The following is a 27,165-nucleotide window of genomic DNA, read 5'->3' on the forward strand; positions in this document are numbered from 1 at the left end:
AAGTGCTTGTGATCAATATCCCAATATTTATTAGCTCGTTATTAGCACATCATCTAGCTAAATGGCGACCTAGGATTGATCTTGCAAAACATTCTCCACTGTCTGCTGAAAAATTACAGAGGCTGATGTTACCCCAAAAGGCAGTCTCATATAGTTGCACAAACCCATACGGGTATTAATGATAGCATACTTCTGGGAATCCTCGTCTAACTGCAATTGCAAGTAGACATGGCTCATGCTTTGTCCTGCATCTCTTCTGAAACTTCTTAAGGAGCCCTCACATCCTTCCTCAAGTGTGCATACTCCAGTCGGGACCAAACCAGAGCTTTACATAAAGACTCAGCATAACATTCCTGCTTTTGTACTCACTTCCCCTATTATGAAGCTAGGATCCCACATGTTTTGCTAATTACATTCTCAATGTCTCCTGAAACTTTCTAAGATGTATGCATATGTATTCCCACGGCCCTCTGTTCTTGTACATTCTTTAGAACTGTGAAAATAAATCCATATTATCTCTCCCTCCTGCCAAAATACTTTACTTCTGGATGTAAATTTCAGTGCCACTTGCCTGTCCGCATCAAGTTGGAGGTAATTTGTATTATCCTCTCTATTTGTCAATCAAGTTTAGTCTAATTGTCAAACTTTAAAATTCTACTCTAATTCCAACATCCAGGTCAATTGTATACAAATCAAAAGAAGGAGTTGTCCCAGCATTTGTCCTTGGGGAACACCATTATATACTACCCTCCCAGTCTTAAAAATAATCATTTACAATGACTAAATAAAAACCAAAAGAGGAAGGGTCTCCGGACCCAAATCGTTAACTCTGATATTTTCTTCACAGATGCTGCCAGACCTGCTAGGCTTTTCCAGCAACTTCTGTTTTGTTCCTTATTTACAATGACGCTGTGTTTTTGATCCTTAAGCTAATATTTTTATCCAGTTGAACACTGACCATCTGTCTGAATTTAACCACCCTTTTATGTGGTATTTCATTGAATGTTTTCTTAAAATCACACAGCTGAACCACATTCCATTCAACAATCTTATGCTATTGCATCAAAAAAAAATCAATTAGATTAGTTAAATGCAATGTCTTTTACAAATCCATGTTGGCTCTCCCTAAGTAACCCAAACCTCATCAAGAGGTTGTGGATATAGTCCATGCTTACTGTTTCCAGAAAGTTATCTGCCAATTATATTAAAATAACTGGTCTGTATTTGCTATGTCTATCCTCTTTCTTCAATAAAGGTCAGAAGTCACACGACACCAGGTTATAGTGCAACATGTTTATTTGAAATCACAAGCTTTCACAGCATAGCCCATTTGTGAGGTGAAGTGAGAGAGAAGCACATAGAACACAAAATTTATGGGCAGAGAAAACAAGGCCAGAGAGATCAAAAGATCATACAAATGATCTGAGTTGACTGTTGAATAATGAGTCCCTGCAGTTGATCAGAAGTGTTAAATAGCAGGAGTAAGGTGTCAACAGCTAAATAACAAGTGAAGGGATGACCTATAATCTGATTAAATGAGGCAGAGAGCTAATTACAAAAAGTTAAAAATAATGCAGTGCTGGAGACAAATTTAATTAAAGTAACAAGTAATCCAAAACTGTACAAACTAATTAAAGTAGAAAGATAATTAAAATTTATCCAGGTGGTGGTGTCAAAACAGGACAGGAAGGAAGATTTTACAGATCAAGAACATTACAGTGGTTTGCATGTAGCACAAGATGAACTCAAGATCACGGTTGAGGCTGTCTTCATGGGTACAGAACTTGGCTATGAGTTTCTGCTCAGTGATTCTGCATTGTTGAGTATCTTGAAGGCCGCCTTAGAGAACGCTTACCCAAAGATCAGATGCTAAATGTCCTTGACTGCTGACTGGGAGGGAACACCCCTCTCTGGCAACTGTTGCGCGGTGTCCATTCACCCGTTGTTGTAGCTTCTGCATGGTCTCACCAATGTACCATTGCCATGGGGCAACCTTGCCTGCAGCATTTGAGATAGACAACATTGGCCGAATCACATGAGTATTTGCATGCACATGGAGGGTGGTGTTCCCATGTGTGATGGTAATATCCATGTTGATGGACTGACATGTCTAGCAAAGGTTGGTGTGGCAGGGTTGTGTGGTTGTGGTTGATGTTCTCCTAAAGGCTGGGTAGTTTGCTGTGAATGATGGTCTGATTAAAGTTTAGCGATTGTTTGAAGGCAACACTTGGTGGCGTAGGGATGATCTTGGTGTGATACTCATTGTCATCAATGACATGTTGAAGACTGCAAAGAACATGGCTTAATCCCTCCGCTCCAGGGAAGTACTGGTTGTCAAAGAATATCCTTTAGGTCATATCCTGTGTCTGTCTTCTGAGGAGGTCACTGCGGTTTTTTGTTGTGACATGTTGGAACTGGTGATCAATGAGTTGAGCATCATTTCCCACTCTCATGAGGGCATCCTTCAAAATCTTTCGGTATCACTTGCATTCCTCCTCAGCTGAGCAGATAAAGGAGTCATATTTGCCAATATGGTAACTGCCCCACATATAGGGGAAAAAAATGCTTCTTTTGCGGGATGTGGCTACTATTAGCTGAGTCAGCATTTATTGCTTATACCCTAACTGCCCTTGAGATGGGGGTGGTGAGCTGTTTTCCTGAACCGCTGCAGTCCATGTGCTGTGGATAAAACCACCTTGCCATTTAGGAAGGGAATTCCAGGAATTTGACCCAGTGTCACTGAAGGAACAGTGATATATTTGCAAGCCAGGATGGTGAGTAACTTGGAGCGGAACTTGCAGGTGGTGACGTTCCCATGCATCTGCTGTCCTTGTCCTTCTACTTAGCTGTTGTCTTAGGTTTGCAAGGTGCTCTCTGAGGATCTTTAGTGAATTTCTACAGTGCACCTTGTAGATGGTACAGACTGTTGCTATTGAGCATCAGTGGTGGAGGGAGTGGATGCTTGTGGATATAGTGCCAATCAAGTGGGCTGCTTTGTCCTGGATGGTGTTAAGCTTCTTGAGCGTTGTCAGAGCTGCATGCATCCAGGTGAGTGGGGAGTATTCCATCACATTCCTGACTTGTGCATTATAGATGTTGGATAGGTTTTGGGGTGAGTTACTAGTCTCTGACCTTGAGGATTACGGTAAGTCACTGTCCTTCTGGATTTCTGTTAATAACCTGAAATACAAGCCATCAGGACTATGTAATTTCTTTTACCCCAAGATCAGATTGCCTTTCCTTTACCTCCTCCTTCTCAATATTCAACTTATCCATTGCTTCTACTGATATTTGGTCAGATTCCTCTTCTTTAGTAGAAACTGTGGAGCATTCACATTGTTCTTCTAGTGCCCTGCATTCATCAGATATTACCATCTTTGTCCCTAATAGGATTCTTTCTACCATTCACTACTAATTTGCTATTTATGTTCCAGAAAATCATTTTTCCGTTCTAATTTAAGTTGCCTGCCATGACGTTCTCCTGTTCTCTCTTTGCCAGTCTGGATGTTCTCTTCTCTAAACCTATTGTATTTGACCTGTTTCTCACTTGAAGAATTCACTTCACAAACACCATAAGTCCTTCTCTTCTGCTTCACCATCACCATTACTTTTCTCACCATCCAAGAAACATTGTTTGGGTTTGTCTCGCTTTCACCCTTGTTGGAACATGCCTGGTCAGTACCTGACAAAGCTCTTTCTTAAAGATTACCCAGTGCTCTGTAACAGTTTTTTTTCTGTTGGACTTTGGGTTCCATATTACACTGGCTATATCCTTTTCATTGTGTTTAGCCCTTTTGTAATGTAAACAGTTTGATTTATATCATTGCTGGAGACAGCAGCGAGAATTTGTAGAGAAAGCCAGAAAGAGTGAGAGACAGAGCGAGGGAGCAGTGAGAAAATGGCAAAGAGTTTAAACACAAAGTCTCAGAGTAGGCAGTGAAACAGTGGTGGAACATGTTTGATTTTGGCTTGAAGATGCTCAACATACCTACACGATTGAGGAATGAAATGTATGAATTTCAGTACCAGTGTAATGCCAGGAATACAGGCTTTTAATCCAAATGGTGGCTGATTGTACCAAACATATTTCTCCAGCTGTTTGTGATTTGCCGAGTACAGACCATATAGAATTAGCCTATTTATTGTTTGATGTGATTGGGCAGTGCTTGTTAAAGTTTGAGAGTTCCAGGAATTACACTAACAATTAACTTAAGGTATACAGTTGAGTTCATAACATGGCTCATTTACATCTGCTAGAAACTAAATATATTCATATGCAGGAATCTGTTCTAAATGAGAATGAAATATTTTTTGATGAAGCAGTTAAAGATGGTTGGACCTAGGACACTACCCTGAAGAACTTTCTGGAGCTGAGATGATTGGCTTCCAACAAGCAAACCATTTATTTGTGTAGGATATGATTCCAGCAGGTGGAGAGCTTTCTACCTGATTTCCATTGATTCCAATTTTGCCAAGAATCCTTGATGCCACACTCAGTCAAATATACACTTGATGTCAAAGGCAACCACTTGCACCTCACCTCTAGTTTAGCTCTATTTTTCATGTTTGGACCAAAACTTTAGTGAGGTCTAGAATGGACTGGATGTTATAGGACTCAAGCTAAGTATTGGTGAGCTGGTTTTTGGAGAACTAAATGTCTCTTGACATCCCCGCTGACAGTACCTTCCATTGATTACAGTTATAGGGTCATAGAGATGTACAGCGCAGAAATGGTCCAATTCATCCATGCCGACCAGATATCCTAAATAAAACTAGTCCCATTAACGACCATTTGACCCATATCCCTCTAAAGCCTTCCTATTCATATACCATCCAGGTGCCTTTTAAATGTTGTAATTGTACCAGCCTCCACCACTTCCTCTGGCAGCTCATTCCATCACTTATCTGACAACTGAGAGCAAACTGTTAGAACAGTATTTGACTGGATTGGATTTGTCATGTTTAATGAGGTAAGATCATGAATGGGCTGATTTCCAAATTGATTGGATCGGTGTAAGTGCTGGAGCCGCATGAAATGTTTTAATTAGGGTATTGCTAATTCTGGAGAACAGGTTTTTAGCATTACATCCTGGGATGTTGTTGGACCATAACCTTTGCTGTGTTATTCGTATCTGGCTTCCTATTTGTATTATATGAGCCAAATCAAATTGGCTGAAAATTGATATGTGACAACATGGACCTCAGGAGGAGACTATGATGGATCATCCACTCAACACTTCTAGCTGGGTTTGCTTGCATATGTTTCAGCCCTGTCTTTTGCATTGATGTGTTGGGCTTTGCCATCATTGGGATGTTCATGGGCCCTCCTTATCACATTCATTGCTTTTCTGCCATTATTGATGACTGGATACAGCAGGATTGCAGGGCTTTGATATGTTGGTTGTGGGATCACTTAGCTTCATCTATAGCATGCTTCCACTGGTTTGAAATTGGTTCCTCAATCATAGGTTCCCAAGTGCTGCTCCTGGCATACAACCCGGTGATGATTAAGTGCTCATCTTGTTAACATATGGCTGAATGTCACAAGACCTCGTGGGTCTGGAGTCAAAGTTCTGGATTTCCAGAGCCACTTCCTCCTGACAAAAACTATAACACCACCATCTCTGGATCTCTCCTGCCACCGGGATACGATTTACTGAGGGATTTCCCTCCTCTCATCCACAACCTGGAAATGAAGCTCCAAAAGTGACAGAGAACCTTGGTGCCTGATGTATGGACCATGGAAACATTTCACTTTGTACTTTCTCCCATTTTTGGCACCCAATAATAGGATTGAGAGACTTTAGCTGGCATCAGAGACACTCAAGTAATTGCTCCCTGCTCCTTCACAAGATGCAAGGTGTGGGGTGCCTGCACATCCACATGGTACACACGGATTTTTCTACATTTTTCTCTTTATTCACCTGCCATAGTTTGATTGTCAGACAAATTTAAGAGTAGTTCTTTGGCATTTTATTTTGGAAGATAATAATGCAATGTTCTTAATGTGGCTTTTCTCATTTTCCTGATCCCTAGAAAATCTTTGGTTTCAATCCTGGGTCTAATTTGTTGAGTCAATCAGTTCTCCCCTCACCACATTCCTCTATGTATGTCACAACCACTCCACTGCAAAGGTGCCTAGATTTGGCTCAGCAAATACCAAAACATGAAAAAAAAGAGATTCTGCTACCAGAATCTGAACTATATCATGATCATTTTTCCTTCAGTCTAGATCTAATAAAGCAATAAAATGTTCATCAGACCTATGATTTTAATGATTTGTAAGTTTTTTAAAAGGCTTATTCCATTGCAATCCTCTCTGACATAAGGCACCACATTCACTTTCTCCTGTTACTTCAAAGAAGTTTGACTGCAGTCCAAGTCGAGCAAAGGCTGCAGCAGATTGCTACGCTTGGAGAAATGCACTGAAACAGACATTGTAGGGAACAGAAAGTTATCCCATCGGGATGGGGTGGAAAGTTGGGATGAATATCACAGATCGCCTGTAACACTGCATTAAAACATGGCAGCCTGGACAAAAAAAAAAGAAAAATGAGATGACAAACTTCTTTAAAAAGTGCAAAACAACAGCAATGCACTGAGTAGGACTGAATGAAAATACAGCTGCTTCTCAGTTCCCTGCTGTACATTTCCCTAACTCTGCATTCTAAACCACAGCCATATTCTGGGTTATGTCCCAAAAGATCACTGATTGATCAGAGATCATCTACACTTAAGCTAAACATTTTGACTAAATAGTACATTGCTGAATTTCTCAGAGATGCCAACAACATCTGTAAGAAAGCTTGGACAGCCCCAGGCTGGAACATTATTAACAGAAATGCTCTTAGTAATATACTGCCAAAATTTACCACCATTAACGCCACGTTCTCAACAGAAATGCAAAATGATTGAGATGGATAGAAAAATGATGATAAAATACGAAAAAGGACAGCACATTATAACAACAACAAAGCCAAATGTGCAAGTGAGAGCTACTGTAGTATATAGTTGACTGTTTTAGTAGTCCCAGTGTTTATGCAGGAAGTCATGTTTCAATGTCAAATTCTGCAGACTGTACAAAAATAAAATAGAAATTTCAATCTCCAATCATCGAACATCCACTATCTGGAAAAGTATAAATGTTGTTCAGATGTAAATGTACCTACCCCTTTAAGCAAACAATTCATGTATTTCAATGGTTTGGTGATAAACATCCACATGAGAAACAGGTTTGACAGAAAACTCCTAATACAACTTTTTATAATGGGATTGAAGATTAATAAACACAATGAGGCCACCCTGGATTTAGACTGGTAGCAGATTGCTTGTCGAAGGTATCTAAGGTTCTAAATTTTCAAATTTTACAGAAGCCAATCTCTGTTTCCTTTGCATCTATATACTGCCTCTTTGGTCTCTAAGAGGTCCTGCTCTTTCCCTGGTAATCTGCTTATTCTTAATATAATGTACAAAATGCCATGGGGTTTTTCTGAATCCAAGCTGCCAAAAATATTTTATGCTCTCCCCTTTGCCCTCAACTTCTTTTTTAAACACTTCCCTACAATCTCTACAGTCCTGAAAGGCCTCCTCTGTTTATAATGCTCTGTACTTAACATATGCTTCCTTCTTCTTCTTCATCATCAAACTCTCAATATCTCTCAACATCCAGGTTCATGGATTTTTTGCCTTTGCCCTTCATTCTTAAAGGAACACGCAGACCCTGAACTCAGAGAGGTAGAACATACCTATTGTATGTCAATAGTTTCAGTTCTATCGCACATCAAGTTGTAGAACAACATACTTTTGGTGCAGAATTGCAGGCTTCCAGTGACATTTTGACAATCCCATCCCAAAAATGAATCACTGTTCCTTCAATAAATCACATCACAACTGAAGAGATTCCAAATGCTAAATCCACTTAGGGTCACCCTCTTCAGCTGCTTCTTTCCTAGATCCTATCAGTATCACAATGTTTGATTAATTCAGTCACAAAAATCATCCATCAGCAAACCTTTTACGATGATCAACCACAAGGATAATTATCTCTTCCTGCCTCAGCAAATGCCTACAAGTTATCCACAACATGGTGAGGATATCTGGGTGATGAGTTCATTTCTCTGGCCTGATTAATAGCCTGAAAATTGAGAGAGGGATCAATTAAGGGCAGGCATGAGAACAAACTAAAATGAATTGTTATTCTTAGAACATTATGGCATGTGAAATAATTGATAGACATTGGAAAATTGCTGTAATTTGGCTAAAAGAGAAAAATACAAATGTGAATATAAACTAACTCTTGGCTAGAAAGTGGAAAAAGGGGCATGTGTTAAGCTGCAAATTCCAGCGATCTTATCAGGTTATCAGGAAACAAGTTAAGAATCTGTAAAGGATCTCAGAATATGCTTGCAGTAAACGTTAGAAAATGGGCTCCACGTCAAGCCACATCACAATGGATCTACCAATGCTGCTTATCACACTATAGAGTATAGTGACCATACAACTTCTTGAATTTTCCTCATTTATATATTGTCTATGAAGACAGGACATTAAATATTTCATTATAGATGTTACATCTCAAAAGATGTAAAACAACATTAAAATAACAACAAAGAAAGCAAGAAAGAGAAAAAAGCCAGTTATAAGATTTTAATGACTTGGAATTAATGCTGAGAAACGCTTTTCAATTTTTAAAATTCCTTGATCTAAGAAGAATTAAACTGTGAGTGACCAGAGTTGACTAGCGTTTACTACCTCAACATTGTGCATCAACTCAAGTCCATGCTGAGAATATAATTCGATTCAATAACAATGTCATAAAGATTCACTGGGAATAAAATTCAAACAAGTGTGAACACAGCATACTCGAGGTATTAAATTTCATGATACCAGAAAAGCAATCTTAAAATACCTCTGAATTGCAATGCAAAATCTATGAAGTTCCCTGGTGTAAACTACAATTAAACTGAGTGATCTCAGCATGGCGCTCTCTTATTTAAAGTAAATGGTCAACAAGGGCATAAAAAAACTGGAAAATCTAGACATTTAAAACTGAAATTTCCAATAGCTGATATAATGTGACATCACACAACTGTTTTATTTTTCAAGGTAAACAGATTCATTTATGGAATTATCTATTTTATATCTGGATGCAGTTGATAAGAAAAACCATAATTATTTCTTCACCAAATTCCATCATTCAAAACAAACACCTTTCCATCACACTGCCTTGTCATCAACTTCTTCATCCCAAAAATCATAATTTTTAACTCATCATGGATAATAATCACAGGAATTCTGCAAGTACTTGGTTTTTATATATGTGCACATCACCAAAGCCATGAACCATTCCATGCAAATTCTTTGTCACAAAGATACAACACCTGCAGCCTTTAAATTAACTTCCTGCAAATAAATCCAGGGATCTGGTATTTAGTCTGAATTACCAACTACACAAACTCAATGTGGCAAGTTTAGCTTTTATTGCTGGCTAAAAATGCATGATACTGAATTGAACAACCGTTTTCACACCGCCCAATTTTCTTGACGACAGAGGTTTTAATTCGGTAGATGCCGAAAAAGCCTGAAATTTCCCAATTGACCATTTAATCAGTCATGTATTTCTGAATACATGATGAATTTCACTCTAGTGCTTTCTGCAACACAGCTTACTTTAACTGAGGCTTCAAGCTTTATATTAATTCTTCAGTCTCAAATATTGTTAGTAGCTGTGGTCAATTACCATATTGCATTATTAGTTGTGCTATGACAGTTTTATTTATAAGGCATGCAAGTTAGTTCACCATGATAATCCTGACTCTTTAAAATGAAATGGCAGATTTTGCTCACTGTTCAGTGGACTTCGAGTTGCAGGTGGTTGTTGTCCAGCTTAACACCGTTGTCTTATTGGCTATCATTGTGTTGATAAAAGGCATGTTCTCTTACCTGTGAAAGCACATAAAGTATAACTCAATCAGATTTATGAATATTATGGTAACCATCAATGATCTTGTGACAAATATGGTGTAATTAATAACAATAATCGATGTATGTAAGGGAATAGACAGGGGTTTCCATACCCGTTTCCTATGCAACCTTTTTCTCTCCAGTCTAGAAGGGTGCCAGAGGCAGGGACAATTGTCCACCCACTGTTTCTGTAAGAATGTGCTTTGCATCTACATGTTGCTTGCTTCCCATAAGACATCATGCAGCACATTTTACTGTTATGATGGCCGTTGAATGGAAGGCAGTATTATGCTTTATCATAAGTTTTTACAGAGACGCACAGTGTAAAAATCAATAACTTTATGCTGCAGATCAGGCTCCAGAATTTAAATATGCAGTTTCTGTGTTCTATTCCCTGAATCAGCAAATCCTCAATGGCTGGTCATGAACATAAGCAAATGGATACAAGTTCAGTGCAAGGGACAGAGCCTTTAGTTCCAATAATTCACTGCCCTCTACCCTTCAAGACTCTATTGCCATGATAGTGTGGATGATCTGATTTAAAACATAATTATCTGCACAACAAAGAATAAAGGTTCCCCAGTAGTTCAGGAAGTAAACTATATTTTTAATACAGCATATTGCAAAGATCCAGGTACAATCCCTAGTTTAGCTTATATGCGGTGGATTTTTTTTCTATGCTCTTGTGAGAAGGTGGTGCTGAGCTGCTTTCACTGCAGTCCAACTGCAATGGGTTGCCCACAATTTCATGAGGGAGAGAATTCCAAGATTTTGACCCAGCGACAGTCAGATTTTGAGGGACTTGGAAGGGAAACTTGCAGATGGTGATGTATCCATGTTTCTGCTGCCCTTGCCCTTCCAGATGGAAATGGTTGTGGGTTTGGAAGATGATGTTTAAGGATTTTGGGTGAATACCTGTGGTGTATCTTGTAGATCTTGAGTGTTTTCAGAGACACACTTTATAAGACAAGTGGGCAATATTCCATCATACCTCTGACTTGTGCCTTGCGGATGGGGGACAGGCTTTTGGGGAATCAAGTGTTGAGTTACTCACTGCGATACTTCTAGACTCTGACCTGCTCTGTTGCTACTTATATTTGACAAATCCAGTTGAAACTTCGGTCAATAGGAACCACTAGAATGCTGACATTGGGAATTCAGTGATGGTAAACCATTGAATGTCAAGGGCAGTGGTCAGATTGTCTCTTATTGGAGAAAGTCATTATTACTTGTTACAATGTTACTTGCCACTTGTCAGCCCAATTTCTGAGGTTTAAAATTAATTTTGACAGATCTAGGATAACGAGTGCAAAGTTATGCAGGAATCTACCTCTCATTGCTATAGGCTGATCTATCTCTGGAAAATGCATGTATGAACTGTCTGGTGAAGCCATGATGAGGTGAGGATAAAGATTAGGCATGATGGCAATGTCTTCACAATTGAGATTTTGGATGCAGATACTATTTTCCTTGTCTTTCATATCTTACGTCATTAAGACTAGATTAGATTAGATTCCCTACAGTGTGGAAACAGGCCCTTCGGCCCAACAAGTCCACACCGCCCCTTGAAGAATCCCACCCAGACCCATCCTCCTATAACCCACTCACCCCTGAACACTACAGGCAATTTAGCATGGCCAATCCACCTAGCCTGCACATCTTTGGACTGTGGGAGGAAACCAGAGCACCCAGAGGAAACCCATGAAGACACGGGGATAATGTGCAAACTCCATACAGACAGTTGCCTGAGGCTGGAATTGAACCTGGGTCCCTGGCGCTGTGAGGTTGCAGTGCTAACCACTGAGCCACTGTGAAATTGAAATGATTATTATCTTGGAAACAGGATGATAAGATTTACTCAGTCTGATCGGATGAAGTATTGAAGTAGTATCTACTGAACAGGAGTCTGTTGATCATGCATTTTTCAGACATGTGCAATTGAGAAACAGAAAGGTTAGAGTCTGTGGAAAATTGCCATGCTTGTCTGGCCTCTTTTTTTGCTCACCTCACAAAACTACAAAAATAGTGTGTCACTCACAAGGAAGCATAAACTTTGAGCAAAGTATTCCAGTACCAGGAACTAGGTCTCAACACTTCATGAAGAGAACAGAAAGGAGTGGCACAGTGGTTAGCACTTCTGCCTCACAGTGCCAGGGACCAAGGTTTGCTTGCAGCCCTGGGTGACTGTCTGTGTGGAATTTGTACATTCTCCCCATGTCTACATAGGTTTCCTCCCAAAGTCCAAAGATGTGCGGGTTAGGTGGATTGGCCACGCTAAATTGCCCATTGTTTCTAGGGTGAGAAATGCAGAGATAGGGCAGGGGATGGGTCTGGGTGTGATGTTCATCAGAGGGTTGGTCTGGACTCGATGGTCCAAATGCCCTGCTTCCACACTGTTGGGATTCTATGAAAGAGAGTAGCAGACAACAAAACTTATATCATCTAAGTTCTGTAATTTATTTTCTTTTGACTTAAATAATAATTTCCACAACCAACGGTTGGCCATAAAACCTAGATATTTGTCACTCCTGGGCAACTGATGCAATGTCAGGAAAATAAAGAGGTCATCAACAGTTAATCTTCAGTGCAATAAAGCTTTTTGTCTCTTTGTCGTAGGACCATTGATCACATCTGTCAAAAATGTGTTAATTACAGAATAGTGGGGCAAGGGATCGGAAACTTCTGTTTACAAATTTAATATTGTGATAAGCAGTACGGAGATGAAAGGAAATAATGGGAGGAATCATTGACCCCAGGGAGCAAGGAGAATACACAATATATGCTGGGTTAATGACCAGGTTTCTGCTGATATAACTCCCCATCCTATGCTACACACACTTCAGGTTTCAAACATACTTTCTAAACAATTTATTTGTATCTGTGCTCTTTGTTCAAAAGAAAAGAATTCAAAATAAATTAAAATAATGGAATCAAATAAAGCGACTTTAACAAGATGAAATCTTAATAACCAGGACTAAAATGGTCTCTCATTGTACAGAAAATTTGTAATTTTAACAGCACTCTGCAACATTATTAGGTGTCAGATAAAACTAAATTCAGAAGCATAGAATTGCTGTGGTGCAGGAGGAAATCATTCAGCCAAATGTGTGTGCACCAGTTTTCTGAGTATTTTAGCTTAATGCCAATCTCCTACCTCCCTGTAACCATGCACAGTGCTTCTATGAGAATAATCCAACAATATAGAAGAGGCTGTTCAGCTCCACTAAGTCTGCACTGACTAAAACTACCCTAAATCTACACCAGAGATAGTAGGAACAGCTGATGCTGGAGAATCTGAGATAACAAGGTATAGAGCTGGATGAACTCAGCAGGCCAAGCAGCATCAGAGGAGCAGAAAAGCTGACATTTTGGTCCTCGACCCTTCTTCAGTAAATGAAAGGTTTCTGAAGAAGGGTCCAGACCCGAAACGTCAGCTTTCCTGCTTTGCTGATGTTGCTTGGCATGCTGTGTTCATCCAGCTCTACACCTTGTTATCTCAATTATTATTTAAGAAGTCAAAAGAAAATAAATTACAGAACTTAGATGATGTAAGTTTTGTTGTCTGCTACTCTCTTTCATAACTACACCAGTCCCACTTTCTAGTATTTGGCCAATAGCCATCTGAAGGTTTCATGGTTTTCCACCTCAGCCATCCTCCCAGAATGTTCATTCCAAATACCCATCACCCTATGGGTGAAAAAGATTTTCCTCAAATCCACTCTAAACCTCTTACTTTTCATCTTAAAATTATGCCCCCTTGTTACTGGCCTTTCAATTATGGGAAACAGCTTTTTTTTTAATCTACTCTGTCTATGCCCTTCATAATCTCACATGCTCAAACAGCAGCACCCCCCACTCCCCCAACCCCAACCACCTCAGCCTTCTCTGTTCTCAAGAAAACAACCCAAGCTTATCCAGCCTCTCTTCATAGCTAAACTGTGACATCCAAGATAGTATCCTGGTAAATCTCCTTTGCATCTCCTTGGGCCAGACCTGGACCCAGTATTTCAGCAATGTCCTAACCAAAGGCCAGCTCCAATGTAACTCCTCTCATAATCTATGCTACAACGTAACTGCTCTCATAATCTATGCTCCAACGTAACTCTCATAATCTATGCTACAACGTAACTGCTCTCATAATCTATGCTCCAATGTAACTCCTCTCATAATCTACGCTACAACGTAACTCCTCTCATAATCTACGCTCCAACGTAACTCGTCTCATAATCTATGCTCCAACGTAACTCCTCTCATAATCTATGCTACAACGTAACTGTTCTCATAATCTATGCTCCAATGTAACTGCTGTCATAATCTACGCTGCAACTAATAATGGTAAGTGTCTCATATACTTTCTTAATCACCCTGTTAACTGTCCTGTTGCCTTTGGGGATCTGTGGACAAGCACATCAAGATCCCTCTGTTCCTCTGAGCTTCCTGATATCCTGCTATTCATTAAGAACTTACTTCATTTGTTACTTCTTCCTAAGTACACTACCTCACACTTATCAGGGTTAAATTCCAGCTGTCCTTGATTTGCCCATCTGACCAACCCATCTATAACTTCCAAGAACCTGACGCCTCCTTCCTCACTGTCAACATCCTCAGACTTACTTATCAACATTTCACATTTTCTTCTGTTTTGTTTACATATATATCATGAACAATAATGGACCCACACTGAACCCTTAGATACATCACTGGACACTGGCCTGCAGTCACACAAATATCCTTCTACTACCACCCTCTATCTCCTACCACTAAGTCAATTTTGGATCCAATTTCCCAAGTCACCCAGGATCCACTGGTGTTCTAGTGAACAGAGGTATAGATAGAGTGGATAGCCAGAGACCTTTTCCTACGGTGGAGATAGCTATTATGAGGGGGCATAGTTTTAAAGTGAGCAGAGGGGTGATGTCAGAGATAGGTTCTTTACTCAGAGAGTGGTAGGGGTGTGTGGAATGCATGGCCAGAAAGGGTAGTGGAGTCACCCTCATTAGGGGCATTTAAGCAACTATTAGATAGGCATATGGATGATAGTATTAGGTAGGGGTGGGGGTTAGATAGACCTTAGGATTATGGTAAAAGTTCGGCACAACATCATGAGCCAAAGGGCCTTTTCTGTGCTATATTGTTCTATTTTCTATGTTCTCTTGAAGCCTTGATAGAACTTACTTCCACCACACTTCCAGGCAGTGCATTATAGACTCGTTGTGTATAAAAGTTCCTTCATACTTCATATTTGCTTCTTTTGCAAAACATTGTAAACCTGTGCTCTCTGGTTTGTGATAATTTTACAAGTGGGAACAGTTTATCCTTATCCACTCTGTTCAGATGTCTCATAACTCAGGAATTTTCTATCAACTCACCACATGACTCTTTCAGCTCCTGGGAAAATCACCCTAATGTTTCCAATCTTTGCTCATAACTGGTTGCCCCATCCTTGAAAGTATTATTGTGAATCCTTTCTGTAACCTCTCCAATGCATGCGTGGTGTGTGGTGCCCAGACCTGTACACAATATTCTGGCTGAGGTCTGAGTAGTGAAGTGAAGAGGTGAAAGGGACTTGAACTCCAAAATTGCGACCACATTTCTGCTAGCTGCCATTTTGATTGATGCAGTAATCATGGCAAGCGGCTACATGCAAAACTTATGATGTCAGGAATTGCAAATTGCTGCCAGCCACAAGTTCTGTTTTGTGGAGCTGGAAATTTTCAATAAAGCAAGTGGCTTTCTGAAGCCTGTGTTAACCATATCAGGTAAAATGGGTTCTGAACCACGGGGGAAGCCAAGTCAGTATATATTTTTTGACAGGTCAGATTAAAAGTAATTGACTTCACATGTCATAGGATGTTATTTGATAATTTAACTCCATTTTTAATGCAGCAATTGATATTGGGTTTTGTTCTTAAAAGAAAAGTGACCAATGGTCACTTTTGTGAAAGTATTCAGAAGAATGAGAGTACGTTATCCACTGGTTTAAATGCTCTTGTGCATTTAATAGTATTGCAATTATGACTTTAATGCACTATTTGGCTCTGTGTATTAATCTTTATTCTGATTGCCAGACCAGCCATCAGAGAACCAATGGTTTCACTACTTCAAAGATTTTAATACATTCAGCTCTGAAGACTTTTAGACAAAGTTATGCAATGGAATATCATGATAAGTGCTCAGCTGAGGTGCAAGTCTTACCACTGACTCAGCTACTGGACTCTCAATTCCTGACCTAACAAACAATAGTTGCTTGTGCCATGTCTTTGACTACCTTACGCTTAGGTGAGAATTTACTCTCTTGCTGTGTTTTCAGTAGCAATTTTGAATAACCATGGAATAAGCAAATTCTCATCAAGGAATTCCAGACACACATAAAAAGGTGAACTGCTCGTGGTACCGGAGGAATTGGAAACCACATTCACAATCCATCTACTGGTCAACAATTGCATTATTTCAGGCTGAAAACAACATTGATCAGTGTGTTATATGATTCAGGATTTTGTAATATAGCACTGTTAATATTGTCTTTGGGACAGTCAGAAGTCACCTGGAAATTGCAACCATACCTTCAATTCATACGTTGGAAACACTATAGGCTTTGTATCTCTAATTCTGTAGAAGAGCATGAGTCTTTGCATCTTAACTCCATAGACCCAATCATACTTATTGAGAAGTTGCAACATTAGTCATAAAGGGTCTTGCTGTATACTCTTTGTTCTTGGTGGATCCAACCCATCATCCAAACTTTGGAGGAGATGCACAGTGATTACACATTTCATCACAAATCGTACCCATTATACAAGAACAGCTCTTAGATGCCTGCATATGTTCTGATCAAGGAAGGATACAGTTGATAAGTCTGACCAAGGAAAGCACAGACTTTACTTCATTCCCCTCCAATATACCCAATGGAGATTACGTAACCATAGCAACACAGTAGAAAGGAAAACAGAAAGATACAATTGTCTGTCAAACAAAGAAGCCTCAATAAAATATGTGAAATGTTCAACATTCTATTTTTCCAGACACTATGCATTTCAGATTTGGCAGTTTGCCCAGAACTAGGAAAAATTTTAACTCTCTTCCTGGCTTGTTCTTTCACTTGTACTCCATTAACTAAATTAAACACACAAGGAGATCAGTCAAAATATGACTAAATTTGGTCAAGAAAATTCTCATGACAATCAAACGCTGCGTCAGACTGGGCAGTTGTACTTGTTTGAGTTTGTTTTGTATATTCAGTGTTATTTGCATAGCACAGTGACTGAGCTGTCCATACAGAACTGAATCTTGATTGTCTACACAGCAACTTTACAGCAGAAAAACATCTTTATCTCAATAGTATTTTCAATGAATATTTGAATGATATAAGACTGTAGAAAATTCATATTCTGTGCCATAGAAAAATCCAAAATGATTTCTCTACTGTAACGTGATAGAAACAGGGGTGGTTTTCAACTGTATTTTTCAAAAAATACTTTTAAGATTTTCTCTAATGGCAGTGACTAGCTTAGAGATCCAAAGAAACTAAAAGATGGTTTGATCCTGAGGGTTGGTGGTTTCAGCCAATGAACGGGGAGACACAGATAGCAGAAGTCAGGATAGAATGGGAAATCAGCATGTAAAAGTCATATATCCTGGACTGCAAAGTACAAAAATGGAAAAGCTCCCAACCTGCATTGTTATCCAATAACTCCCAGTGGAAGTGCAACATTGACAGTGGGGAATTGCAGGCTTAGGGATAACTGAAATTCTCTTGCAGTCGATTCACCTGCTGCGAATCTCATGGTTTATGCTTAAATAATGGATGCCTGAGTAAAATGCTAATTTTATCAGTGATCCTGAAACTCTACTCCTGTAAATTAAGAGACAACCCTTTCAGAGGCAGAGAGGAGAGAAATTTTGGCTAAAAAATTAAAGGAAAAACGTCCTGTTTCCTGTGGGAAAATATAACTCCACAGACTCATGTACAAGCCTGTTCAGAAATTTCTCAAATGCCCTCATTCCACCCTCAAATAACTCTCTGGGGATAAATCTCGGCAATGGGAGGCAGGTTTGGGTCTGTTTGTGAGTTAAATTAATTTAAGTTGCATTGGGTCACTGAACAAACCTAACTGAAGGTGTGCAGTGACCCCTGTGAACTGATAGGAAGGTAATTCAGTGATGTAGCTATTTTTAATCAACCTGTTTAGATAGACTATGACAGAATTCTGGGGTAGGTAACAGGTAGGGACACTACAGCAACACCACAACAGCACAGGCTCCACTGGGATTTTAGTGTAGAAACTGCTGTTTATTAGGCAGGTGCTTTAACCAACTAAGCTATGTTACTGCCTTCAAGTAAATAAACAGGTGGTTAAGGTTTCTTTAACACTAAATTCTAGCCTTAGCAGCTGTTAAAAGAGGTGCCAGCAATTTACCAGGCTCAGCAACATAAGAACATAGTGGGGAGTGCTTCTTCTCAACAGCTTCAGCTATTTCCAGACAAGAAATTGTTACGTACAACCTTTCTCAGGGAGAGCTTTCCGTGTTCAGCAGGTGATTGCCAACTTCTTGGAAGTCCCTTTAACCACTTGTACTTATCTTCATCTATTCTTCCCTACTGTCAGCCTTCACCATTGAATAGGAACAGTTTTTCATCACAACAGCAGAAGAACCAACACCAGCAACTGGAACATGACAAGACTAGCTGCATTCTCTTCACACAGCCACAGGGCAAAAAGAACGGTCACAGAGATCCAGCTCCAAACAAGCAAGATCCAGAACATGGCAGGTCATTGCCGTCTCCTGGAACATGACTTACCTCCCTGAGAAGCTGGTAACTATACAGTGCCTGTGACCAGCAAAAAGCCTGCCATTGGAGAACCAACCCTCACTCACTTGCTCTCACAAGGACAAACAATGTGCTGTGCATTTTAGAAATGACTTATTTGGACACTAGGGAATGGCATGGTCATACAGGTTGACTGTGAAGCACAAGCGTGAGAGTGCAATAGGCTAGGATGAGAATGAATATCAGCTGCTTAGGAATATGAGGAGGTAGAGAGAGGTGGGGGATGAGTAAAGATGTAAGCAATACTGTGCGGGAGCACGCTGAGAAAATCAGCGCATGGAATTTGAAAGTGCTTGTGTGCATTATTCACTTTAACCATCCTCCAGGGACCTGGACTCCTCCTGGTGCACAGTCACCAGATTGGAGGGACCAACCCCTGCTGCTGATTTCTTTGGCTAATTCAATGCACACATATAAAGGTCACTTCACTGCAGCCTTCCCAGGTCTTCTCTCCTTTCCTCTGATTGCTGCAGATTCAAAAGAGCCATGTCCAGTTGAGCGCTTCTAAACCATGCTGGGATCCTTTTAGTTAGAAATCTTTTCTTTGACAGATCCAGCTTCCCATCCTTGGTTAGTCAGGGAACTCAGAAGCAAGAAATTAACATCATTGGTCAGCTAAAAATAAGTCACAGCAAATTCGTGCAGAGTTGAAGAGTTCCTGATCTGTTACGGGTCCTGATACTTCATCTGATACAATCAATTTAAAATGCTGCTCGTTAATCACCTTATCTTCTATTCCTCAGATTATCTCCATGGAAACCACTTCCCACTTATGTCATATCTGTAGAAAAAGACACTAAACATAAAATAACAATTGTCAAGGCAGATAGAATAAAGGGTTGAAATAACTAAAAATGGGTATAATTTGTAGATGTTGTGAAGGCTATAAAAGCTTGTTATGACTCAAAAATGTTTGAAACATACATTCATTTAGATTTATGGTGGATAGTAAATTAATTTGGAATTACAGCATCTGAAATTTATGGTACAGAAGAAAGCCCTTTGCATTTATGCAAGCTAAAAAGGGTATTGAGTTCTAGTGGCCAAGTCTTGCTCCATATTCTTACAGGTCATAGCACTGTAGGTACATATCAAAGTAAATTTTATGCACAATGAGAGCTTTTGCCTTTGCCTGCCTTCTCAATCACTTTGTTTATTGTCTGTGTTGTTCTTTTTGTATTTGGAAAGACTGGCAGAAATTTTTTCAACAAAAACAATGTCCATGAATTCCACCTCAATATATAGGCTTTCTGCGTCTACTAAGTTCTATTCTTTCTCTTGCACGTTACGTATTTAAAATCATCTTTAAAATTTTCCTTGATTTTACTTGCCTAAGCGCTTTTATTCCCAACTCTTTGCTTCCTTAATTTCCTTTTTAATTCGTCTCCTACAGTCTGGATACTCCTCTGCACCTGATCATTTCCTAAAAATCTAAAGATACCACATATGCAATGGGTCATTGTCATTGTATTTATAAGCACAGTGTAGTGTTATTGGCAGCAAGGTGAATGCTTTCAATTTTTGCAGGAATTATCTCAAGGAAGAAATCTTGACCACAACAGTAAAAACGAACCTGCTTCTTCACTGTGCCTTGTGATTATCACTGTGCACCTGTACAGTTTAGACATCTCATCAGAAAGATGACAGTTCCAGCTGTACAGTCCTCCCTTTGTACTGCATTAGAAAATCAGCCTGAACAAGTGTTGGCTGATTGATAGATTGACTGATTTATTGTCGTCACAATACTGAGACACAGAGATGCACTACTTAGATACAGTGAAAAATGCTGTTTTCTATGCTATACAGGCAGTTCATACCATACAAGGTGCATCAGGGTAGCAGAACAGAGTGCAGAATACAGTGTTACAGTTGCAGAGAAGGTGCAGAGAAGCAGATCAGAATTAACATTAGAGAGGTCTGTTCAAAAGTCTGATAACAGCAGAGAAGAAGCTGTTCTAAAATCTATTTGCATATGCATTCAAAGTTTTATATCTTCTGCCTGACGGAAGAGGGTAGAAGAGAGTATAACTGGAGTTTGAGGGGTCTTTGATAATTTTGGGTTGCTCTCCTGAGGCAGTGGGAAGTATAGATAGAGTCAATGGATAAAAGGTTTGTTTGCATGATAGACTGGGCAGTGTTCACAACACTCTGTAGTTTCTTGTGGTCTTGGGATGAGCAGTTGCCATACCACACTGTGATGCGTCTAGACAGGATGCTTTCTAAGGTGCAACTATAAAAATTAGCAAGAATCCTTGTGGACATGTCAAATTTCTATGGCCTACTGAGGAAGTAGTAATGTTGCTTTGTTTTCTTGACTGTTGCATCAGTGTGTGTGGTCAGATTGCTGGTCATCATTACTCCCAGGAACTTGACACTCTCAGCCATCTCCATCTCAACTCCATTGATGCAGACAGGGGCATGCCTTCCACTCCGCTTCCTGAAGTTGATGACCAGCTCTTTCTTTTGCTGGCATTGATGGAAAGATTGTTGTCTTTACATCATGCCACTAGGCAACCAATCTCTTTCCTGTAATCTGTCTCATCATTGTTTGAGAACTGACCCACAATGGTGGTGCTGTCAGCAAACTTGTAAATGGAGTTGCAACTGTATTTGGCGAAGGAGATATTGTCACCTATTCCCACTGATTGTGGTCTATGGGTCAGGACGTTGAGGATTCAGTTACGGAGATGGAAGCCTAGACCTAGGTCTCGGAGTTTGGAGACGAGTTTTTTTGCAATTATGGTGTGGAAGGCAGAACTGTAGTCAATAAGTAGGAGCCTGACATAGGTATTGTTGAGGTGCAGATGTTCTAAGGATGAGTGTAGGATCAGGACCAGGCATCTGCTGTGCCACTAGATGAACTGCTAAAGATCAAGGCAGGTAGGAGTTAATATGAACAATGACTAACCTCTTGAGACACTTCATAATTATGGAGGTCAGAGCTGTTGAGTGGTAGTCATTGAGGCACGCTGCATGATTTTTTCTGTAGGACCAGGATGATGGTGATCTCCTTGAAGCAGTTGGGAGCATCTGGATTGTAGTAAGGAGTGGTTAAAAATGTCTGCAAATATGCCTGCCAGCTGGTATACACAGGATCTGAGTGCATAGCCAGGGGCTCCATCTAGGTCAATCGCTTTCCATGGGTTCACTGTCGAGAAGGCCAATCTGACATCTGCAGCGGTGACTGTGGGTACAGGTACACTCGAGGTTCATCGGGGCAGGTGATATCATTTCGCTGACCTTCTGTTTAAAGCAGGTATAGAATGCATTGAGCTCATTGGGTAGGGATGTACTGTCGCCCACAATTCTGTTTGACTTTGTTTTGTAGCCCAATGTGTTGCGCAGGCCTTGTCCAATAGAAATTGCTGATTTACGACAGGCATGATCTCGGAGATACTGCACCACACATGTACTCATTTTGCCGCATCACTCGTGAATAGATTTTTAACATTGGGATGCTGAGTTCCCAGCAGCTGCCTCCAGCCTGTCCTAGAGTCTGTGGTGAGCAGAAGCAAATGGTACAGTTTAACATAGAAGGGCTCTAGTGAAGGCTAGCAACTGTTTCATTCCAAGGTGGAGCTGGGAGAAGAACACCTAGCTCAGGGAGGTTTGAAGTTCCCTATTTTCATTTTCAATGGGTCTATAAGTATGTTTCAGGCACAGTTATAGAATGCTGCTTTTGTGCATTCAGCAAATTGTGAGCAATGCAGTTCTACAGGTTAGCGAATTTTGAGAAGATTTGTAGCTCAGGTTGAGGTTCTAGATGTAAGTTTGCTCACTGAACTGGAAGACTCATTTTCAGATGTTTTGTCACCATTCTAGGTAACATCATCAGTGAGCCTCCGGTGAAGCACTGGTGTTATGTCCCACTTTCTATTTATGTGTTTAGGTTTCTTTGGGTTGGTGATGTCATTTCCTGTGTTGATGTCATTTCCTGTGTTGGTGATGTCATTTCCCGTTCTTTTTCTCAGAGGGTGGTAGATGGGCTCCAAATCAATGTGTTTGTTGATGGAGTTCCAGTTGGAATGCCATGCTTCCAGGAATTCTTGTGCGTGTCTCTGTTTGGCTTGTCCTAGGATGGATGTGTTGTCCCAATCAAAGTGGTGTCCTTCCTCATCTGTATGTAAGGATACTAGTGACAGTGAGTCATGTTGTTTTGTGGCTAGCCACATCAACTAGCCATATCAATTAGCCACATCAACTAGCCACAAAACGACATGACCCACTATCACTCGTATCCTTACATACAGATGAGGAGGGACACCACTTTGATTGGGACAACACATCCATCCTAGGACAAGCCAAACAGAGAAATGCATGAGAATTCCTAGAAGCATGGCATTCCAACCGGAACTCCAACATCATTAGCGCAGTCTCAATCAACGGGTGGGAATCAGACAGTTTTTCCATCAGATCTGGAGTCAGGCAGGGCTGCCCACTCTCTCCTGCCTTGTTTGTGTGCTGTATGGAACCCTTCGCCGCATCCATCAGGAAGGACATGAGCCTGAAGGGCGTGGCTATCCCAGGCAGCGGAGGCCTTCAGGTCAAGACCTCCGTGTACATGGACGACGTCGCTATCTTCTGCACCGATCGCCGGTCGGTGAGTAGGCTGTTGGACATCTGCGGCCAGTTTGAACTAGCCTCGGGTGCCAGAGTCAATAGGGGTAAGAGTGTGGCCATGTTCTTCGGGAGCTGGGACGACCGCTCCTTCGTCCCCTTCACCGTCAGGGCAGGGTACCTGAAGGTGCTGGGTGTTTGGTTCGGTGGAGCTGGGGCGTGCACTAAGACTTGGGAGGAGCGTATCACCAAACTGAAGCAGAAGCTGGGCAGGTGGATGCTCCGGTCCCTCTCCATCACGGGTAAGGACCTGGTTGTCAGGTGCGAGGGGCTTTCGGTACTGTCATATGTGGCGCAGGCCTGGCCTACTCCCTGGACCTGCACCGCTGCGGTCACCCGGGCCATCTTCCACTTCATTTGGGGGTCGAGGATGGACCGGGTCCGCAGGGACATCATGTACAAAGACCTGGAAAATGGGGGAAAGGACGTACCGAACGCCACCCTCGCCCTGATGGCTACCTTTGTGTGTGGCTGCATGAAGCTGTGCGTAGATCCTCAGTACGCAAACACCAAATGTCACTATTTACTGAGGTTCTACCTGTCCCCGGTGTTGCGGAGGATGAGCCTGGCCTCGTTGCCGTGGAACGCTCCAAGTAGTTGGACCGTCCCGTACCACCTGTCCTTCGTGGAGAAATTTTTGAAAGGAAACACCTTTGACCACAAGGCCGTCAGGCAGTGGTCAGCACGTAGTATCCTCGAGACCCTTCGGGAAAAGAAAAGGGTGGATCCCGTCGTGTGGTTCCCCACGTAGACTGCCAAAGTCGTTTGGCAGAATACCTCATAGCCAGAACTTTCAAACAAGCACAAGGACATTGCTTGGCTGGCGGTGAGAGGGGCTCTGCCAGTGAGATCCTTTATGCATGCCCGGAATCTCTGCGCCACCGCACGCTGCCCTCGAGGTGGCTGCAGGGGGGACGAGACTGTCTATCACCTCCTTCTGGAGTGTGCCTATGCGCAGGAGGTCTGGAGGGGGATGCAGGGTATTTGTCGAGGTTCGTCCTGAGCAGCTCCGCGACACAGGACTCCGTGCTCTACGGGCTGTTTCCCGGGACGCACACCGAGACCAACATCAACTGCGCCTGGAGGACCATCAATGCGGTGAAAGATGCTCTTGGGTCTGCCCGCAACTTGCTGGTCTGTCAGCTGAAAGAACTGACCCCGGCCGAATGTTGCAGACTGGCGCACTCCAAGGTCCAGGACTACATGCTGAGGGACGTGCTAAAGCTTGGGGCAGCTGCCGCCAAGGCGCGGTGGGGAAAGACCACCGTATGAACCCCCCCGTCCAGAATAGGAAAAAGGGCCCTATCTGGTAACTGGGCCCAGCTGGCACCTTCCCCAACTGGTCAGGGGACCAACGGGGACTGTGCGGGGAGACGACTGCTGGGGTATTTTCTTTGCTTTATTTTTATTTCTTCTTTGTTTGGTTTTTTTCCTTTAGTTGGTGTACATACCCCCTGGATAAACTGGAATGGCTTGCATGACTAGGTAGGTCTATAAATGTTTTATTTTTTGTATATTCTATGAATAAAGTATATTTTTTCAAATAAAAAAAAGTGACGAAACGTCTGAAAATGAACCTTCCAGCTCAGCGAGCAAACTCACATCCAGAACTTCTACAGGTTCTATCACTTTGGTGCTAAGGTGTCTGTTAGGCAGCAAAGGAACAGGTGTGGAAACTTTGAATTTCTAAACCACTATCTTTTATTTATATACAGAGCTATGAATGGAATTTGGAGACAACAAAGTCAGTCTTGCTGCAGTTTAGGGGTCATTAATCAAGACAATAGCATCTCAGTGTGATGGCATTTTTGTGAACTGCTCTATAACTATATTTCACAGTTCATGTAGCCCCTATACTGCTTGCTGGCCAAGTCATTGATTTCACAGTGAGCCAGAGGTGGAGAATTCTCAAGTCATTCCGTCCCAAAATCCATTGCAGAGCAAGGAACACACTTCATATTGTAACAACACATTGGAACTGCATCCCTGTAAACAGGTCTTTTCAATGTAAAATAAAGAAAAGAAAACCTGTTCATAGAAGATCCCAAAGCAAAACAGAATTTGACATTACAGGTTATCAATACATCAGTTTGATGAGGTGAATCACTTAAAACATGAGCTGTCCTCTTTGTTCAAATGCTGAGTTATGCTCAGCATGTTGTTCTTATGTGAAATTTCAAGCATTTGCGGTTTACTTGTCGCTTTGTTTTCTTTTATTTCACCCAAGTTTATCAACAATCTGGAGAAGTTTACAACATCAAAATAATTGGTGAAACTTCAGCACATGTATAAAACCGAATTTTCAGTGAATGAGCTAGGACTTGAACATTTCAAATGGAAACCTCAACATGTTAAAAGGAAACAAAAAGCTGCTTATCTTAAAATGCACATTTATTACATGTTACAAGTGGAATCAACACGGTTACCAAAAAGAGTCACTGACAAGTTTAGCAATGCAAACTTCTACATCTAATTAAGTTTTTTGTTATTAGTTGGCTGTCGGACTCCCGAGGGGATGATGTAAATGCATGAAGTAACTCAAGCAGGCCTCAAAATTATTCTCAAGGAGTTTGGCAGAAAGCCAGGCCCACAGAAAGGCAGCTAAACAGTGAGCCAGGATTCTTGTCTATACTATGTAAATCTTCGGGGAGCAGGCCAGTAAGTCGGTGTGCAGTCACAGTCTCCAGTGTTAAACATTGCCAGGAATAACCCATTGTCCGCTGGAACAAAAGCACGAGCTCCTGCTTGTAAGCCAAAACAGGCCATCTGGCTGCCCTGTATGAAAACCAGTGTTAAGAATGTGACCTGTGGGATGTCCTTATTTGTGCAGGGGAGTCAGCCTTGGAATGAAACACAGGACAATGCCCTAAGTGTAATTCAGAATTACATGGCATAGTGAATTAAAAAGGTAGGGACGTTAACTCTGGCAGACCTAGAAAGCTTTTACCTTAGACAGCTAAAAGAGCCAAACTGGTAATTGGAAATCTTAGAGGCAGTACATTAGCACAGACCAATACCAATGCTCCAGGGTACTAGTTTGTACTAATCCTTGCTGATCTAATTTTCCAAACTTTAAGAAGTTTGTAGTGGTCCAATTTTCTAACATGCTAGAATGGTGCACATTTTAAACAAGGTAATGAGTGTCTGCTTGTGGACTGGATGCAAAAAGAAGCTGTACAATATGACCTTAACTACACACGGCACAAAAAACGGGAATGAGCTTGCACACAAGTCTGGAATGATATACATGCTGAACGATATGTTTCACTTTTGTTTAAATAAATTACTTGCAGCAATCCCTGTCCCACACATGCTAAACATCTGCAGTCAGTTTTAGATTAGTGCCCCATGTCTGTTTTCATGGATTAAAATCAGTAGTGCTCTTAGCTCCACTTCTACCTGCTGTTGTCACTCCAGAGGAGCGAACCTTGCTGCGGGCAGGAAGATACATGATTTTTTTTGTAAAATTAGGAACTTCTGTCCACACATGCAGCACTGCAGCACCAACCGTGAGAAAGACTACATTTGTTACGCTTGAATCACAACAGGAAAGAGCAAAATGCACCCAAAATACTCAGAAATGTGCCTCAAATATTTGGGGAATTGCAGGTGGGGATGGAATTCCCACAATTTCAGTCAGGCCACTCACTAAGTGAGTGATGATATGTTGATCACACCACAGCATAAGTTCTAACTAGTCCAGCTTCCACACACTTTCAGTGCAGCTATATTTTATAGCCATGTAATCATGGTTG

The 27,165-nt window shown here is 41.1% G+C and overlaps 1 protein-coding gene across 8 annotated transcripts in view; it reads right to left on the reverse strand.

The window, feature by feature from the left end:
- Window positions 1–27,165, reverse strand: part of LOC125460808 (DENN domain-containing protein 2A-like) — a 134,344-nt gene that overhangs the window by 55,463 nt on the left and 51,716 nt on the right. For 7 of the 8 annotated variants that reach the window (XM_048548803.2, XM_059652401.1, XM_048548806.2 and 4 more), the window contains one exon: window positions 9,847–9,942. The exons of the other annotated variant lie outside the window; for it this stretch is intronic. In XM_048548803.2, coding sequence (XP_048404760.1) covers window positions 9,847–9,932 — 86 coding nt within the window. In that variant the 5' untranslated portion in view covers window positions 9,933–9,942. The remainder of the gene's footprint in view (window positions 1–9,846; window positions 9,943–27,165) is intronic. 8 annotated transcript variants of the gene reach the window in all.

This window comes from Stegostoma tigrinum, chromosome 18 (genome assembly GCF_030684315.1).
Source record: "Stegostoma tigrinum isolate sSteTig4 chromosome 18, sSteTig4.hap1, whole genome shotgun sequence".
Classification (NCBI taxonomy): Eukaryota; Metazoa; Chordata; class Chondrichthyes; order Orectolobiformes; family Stegostomatidae; genus Stegostoma; species Stegostoma tigrinum.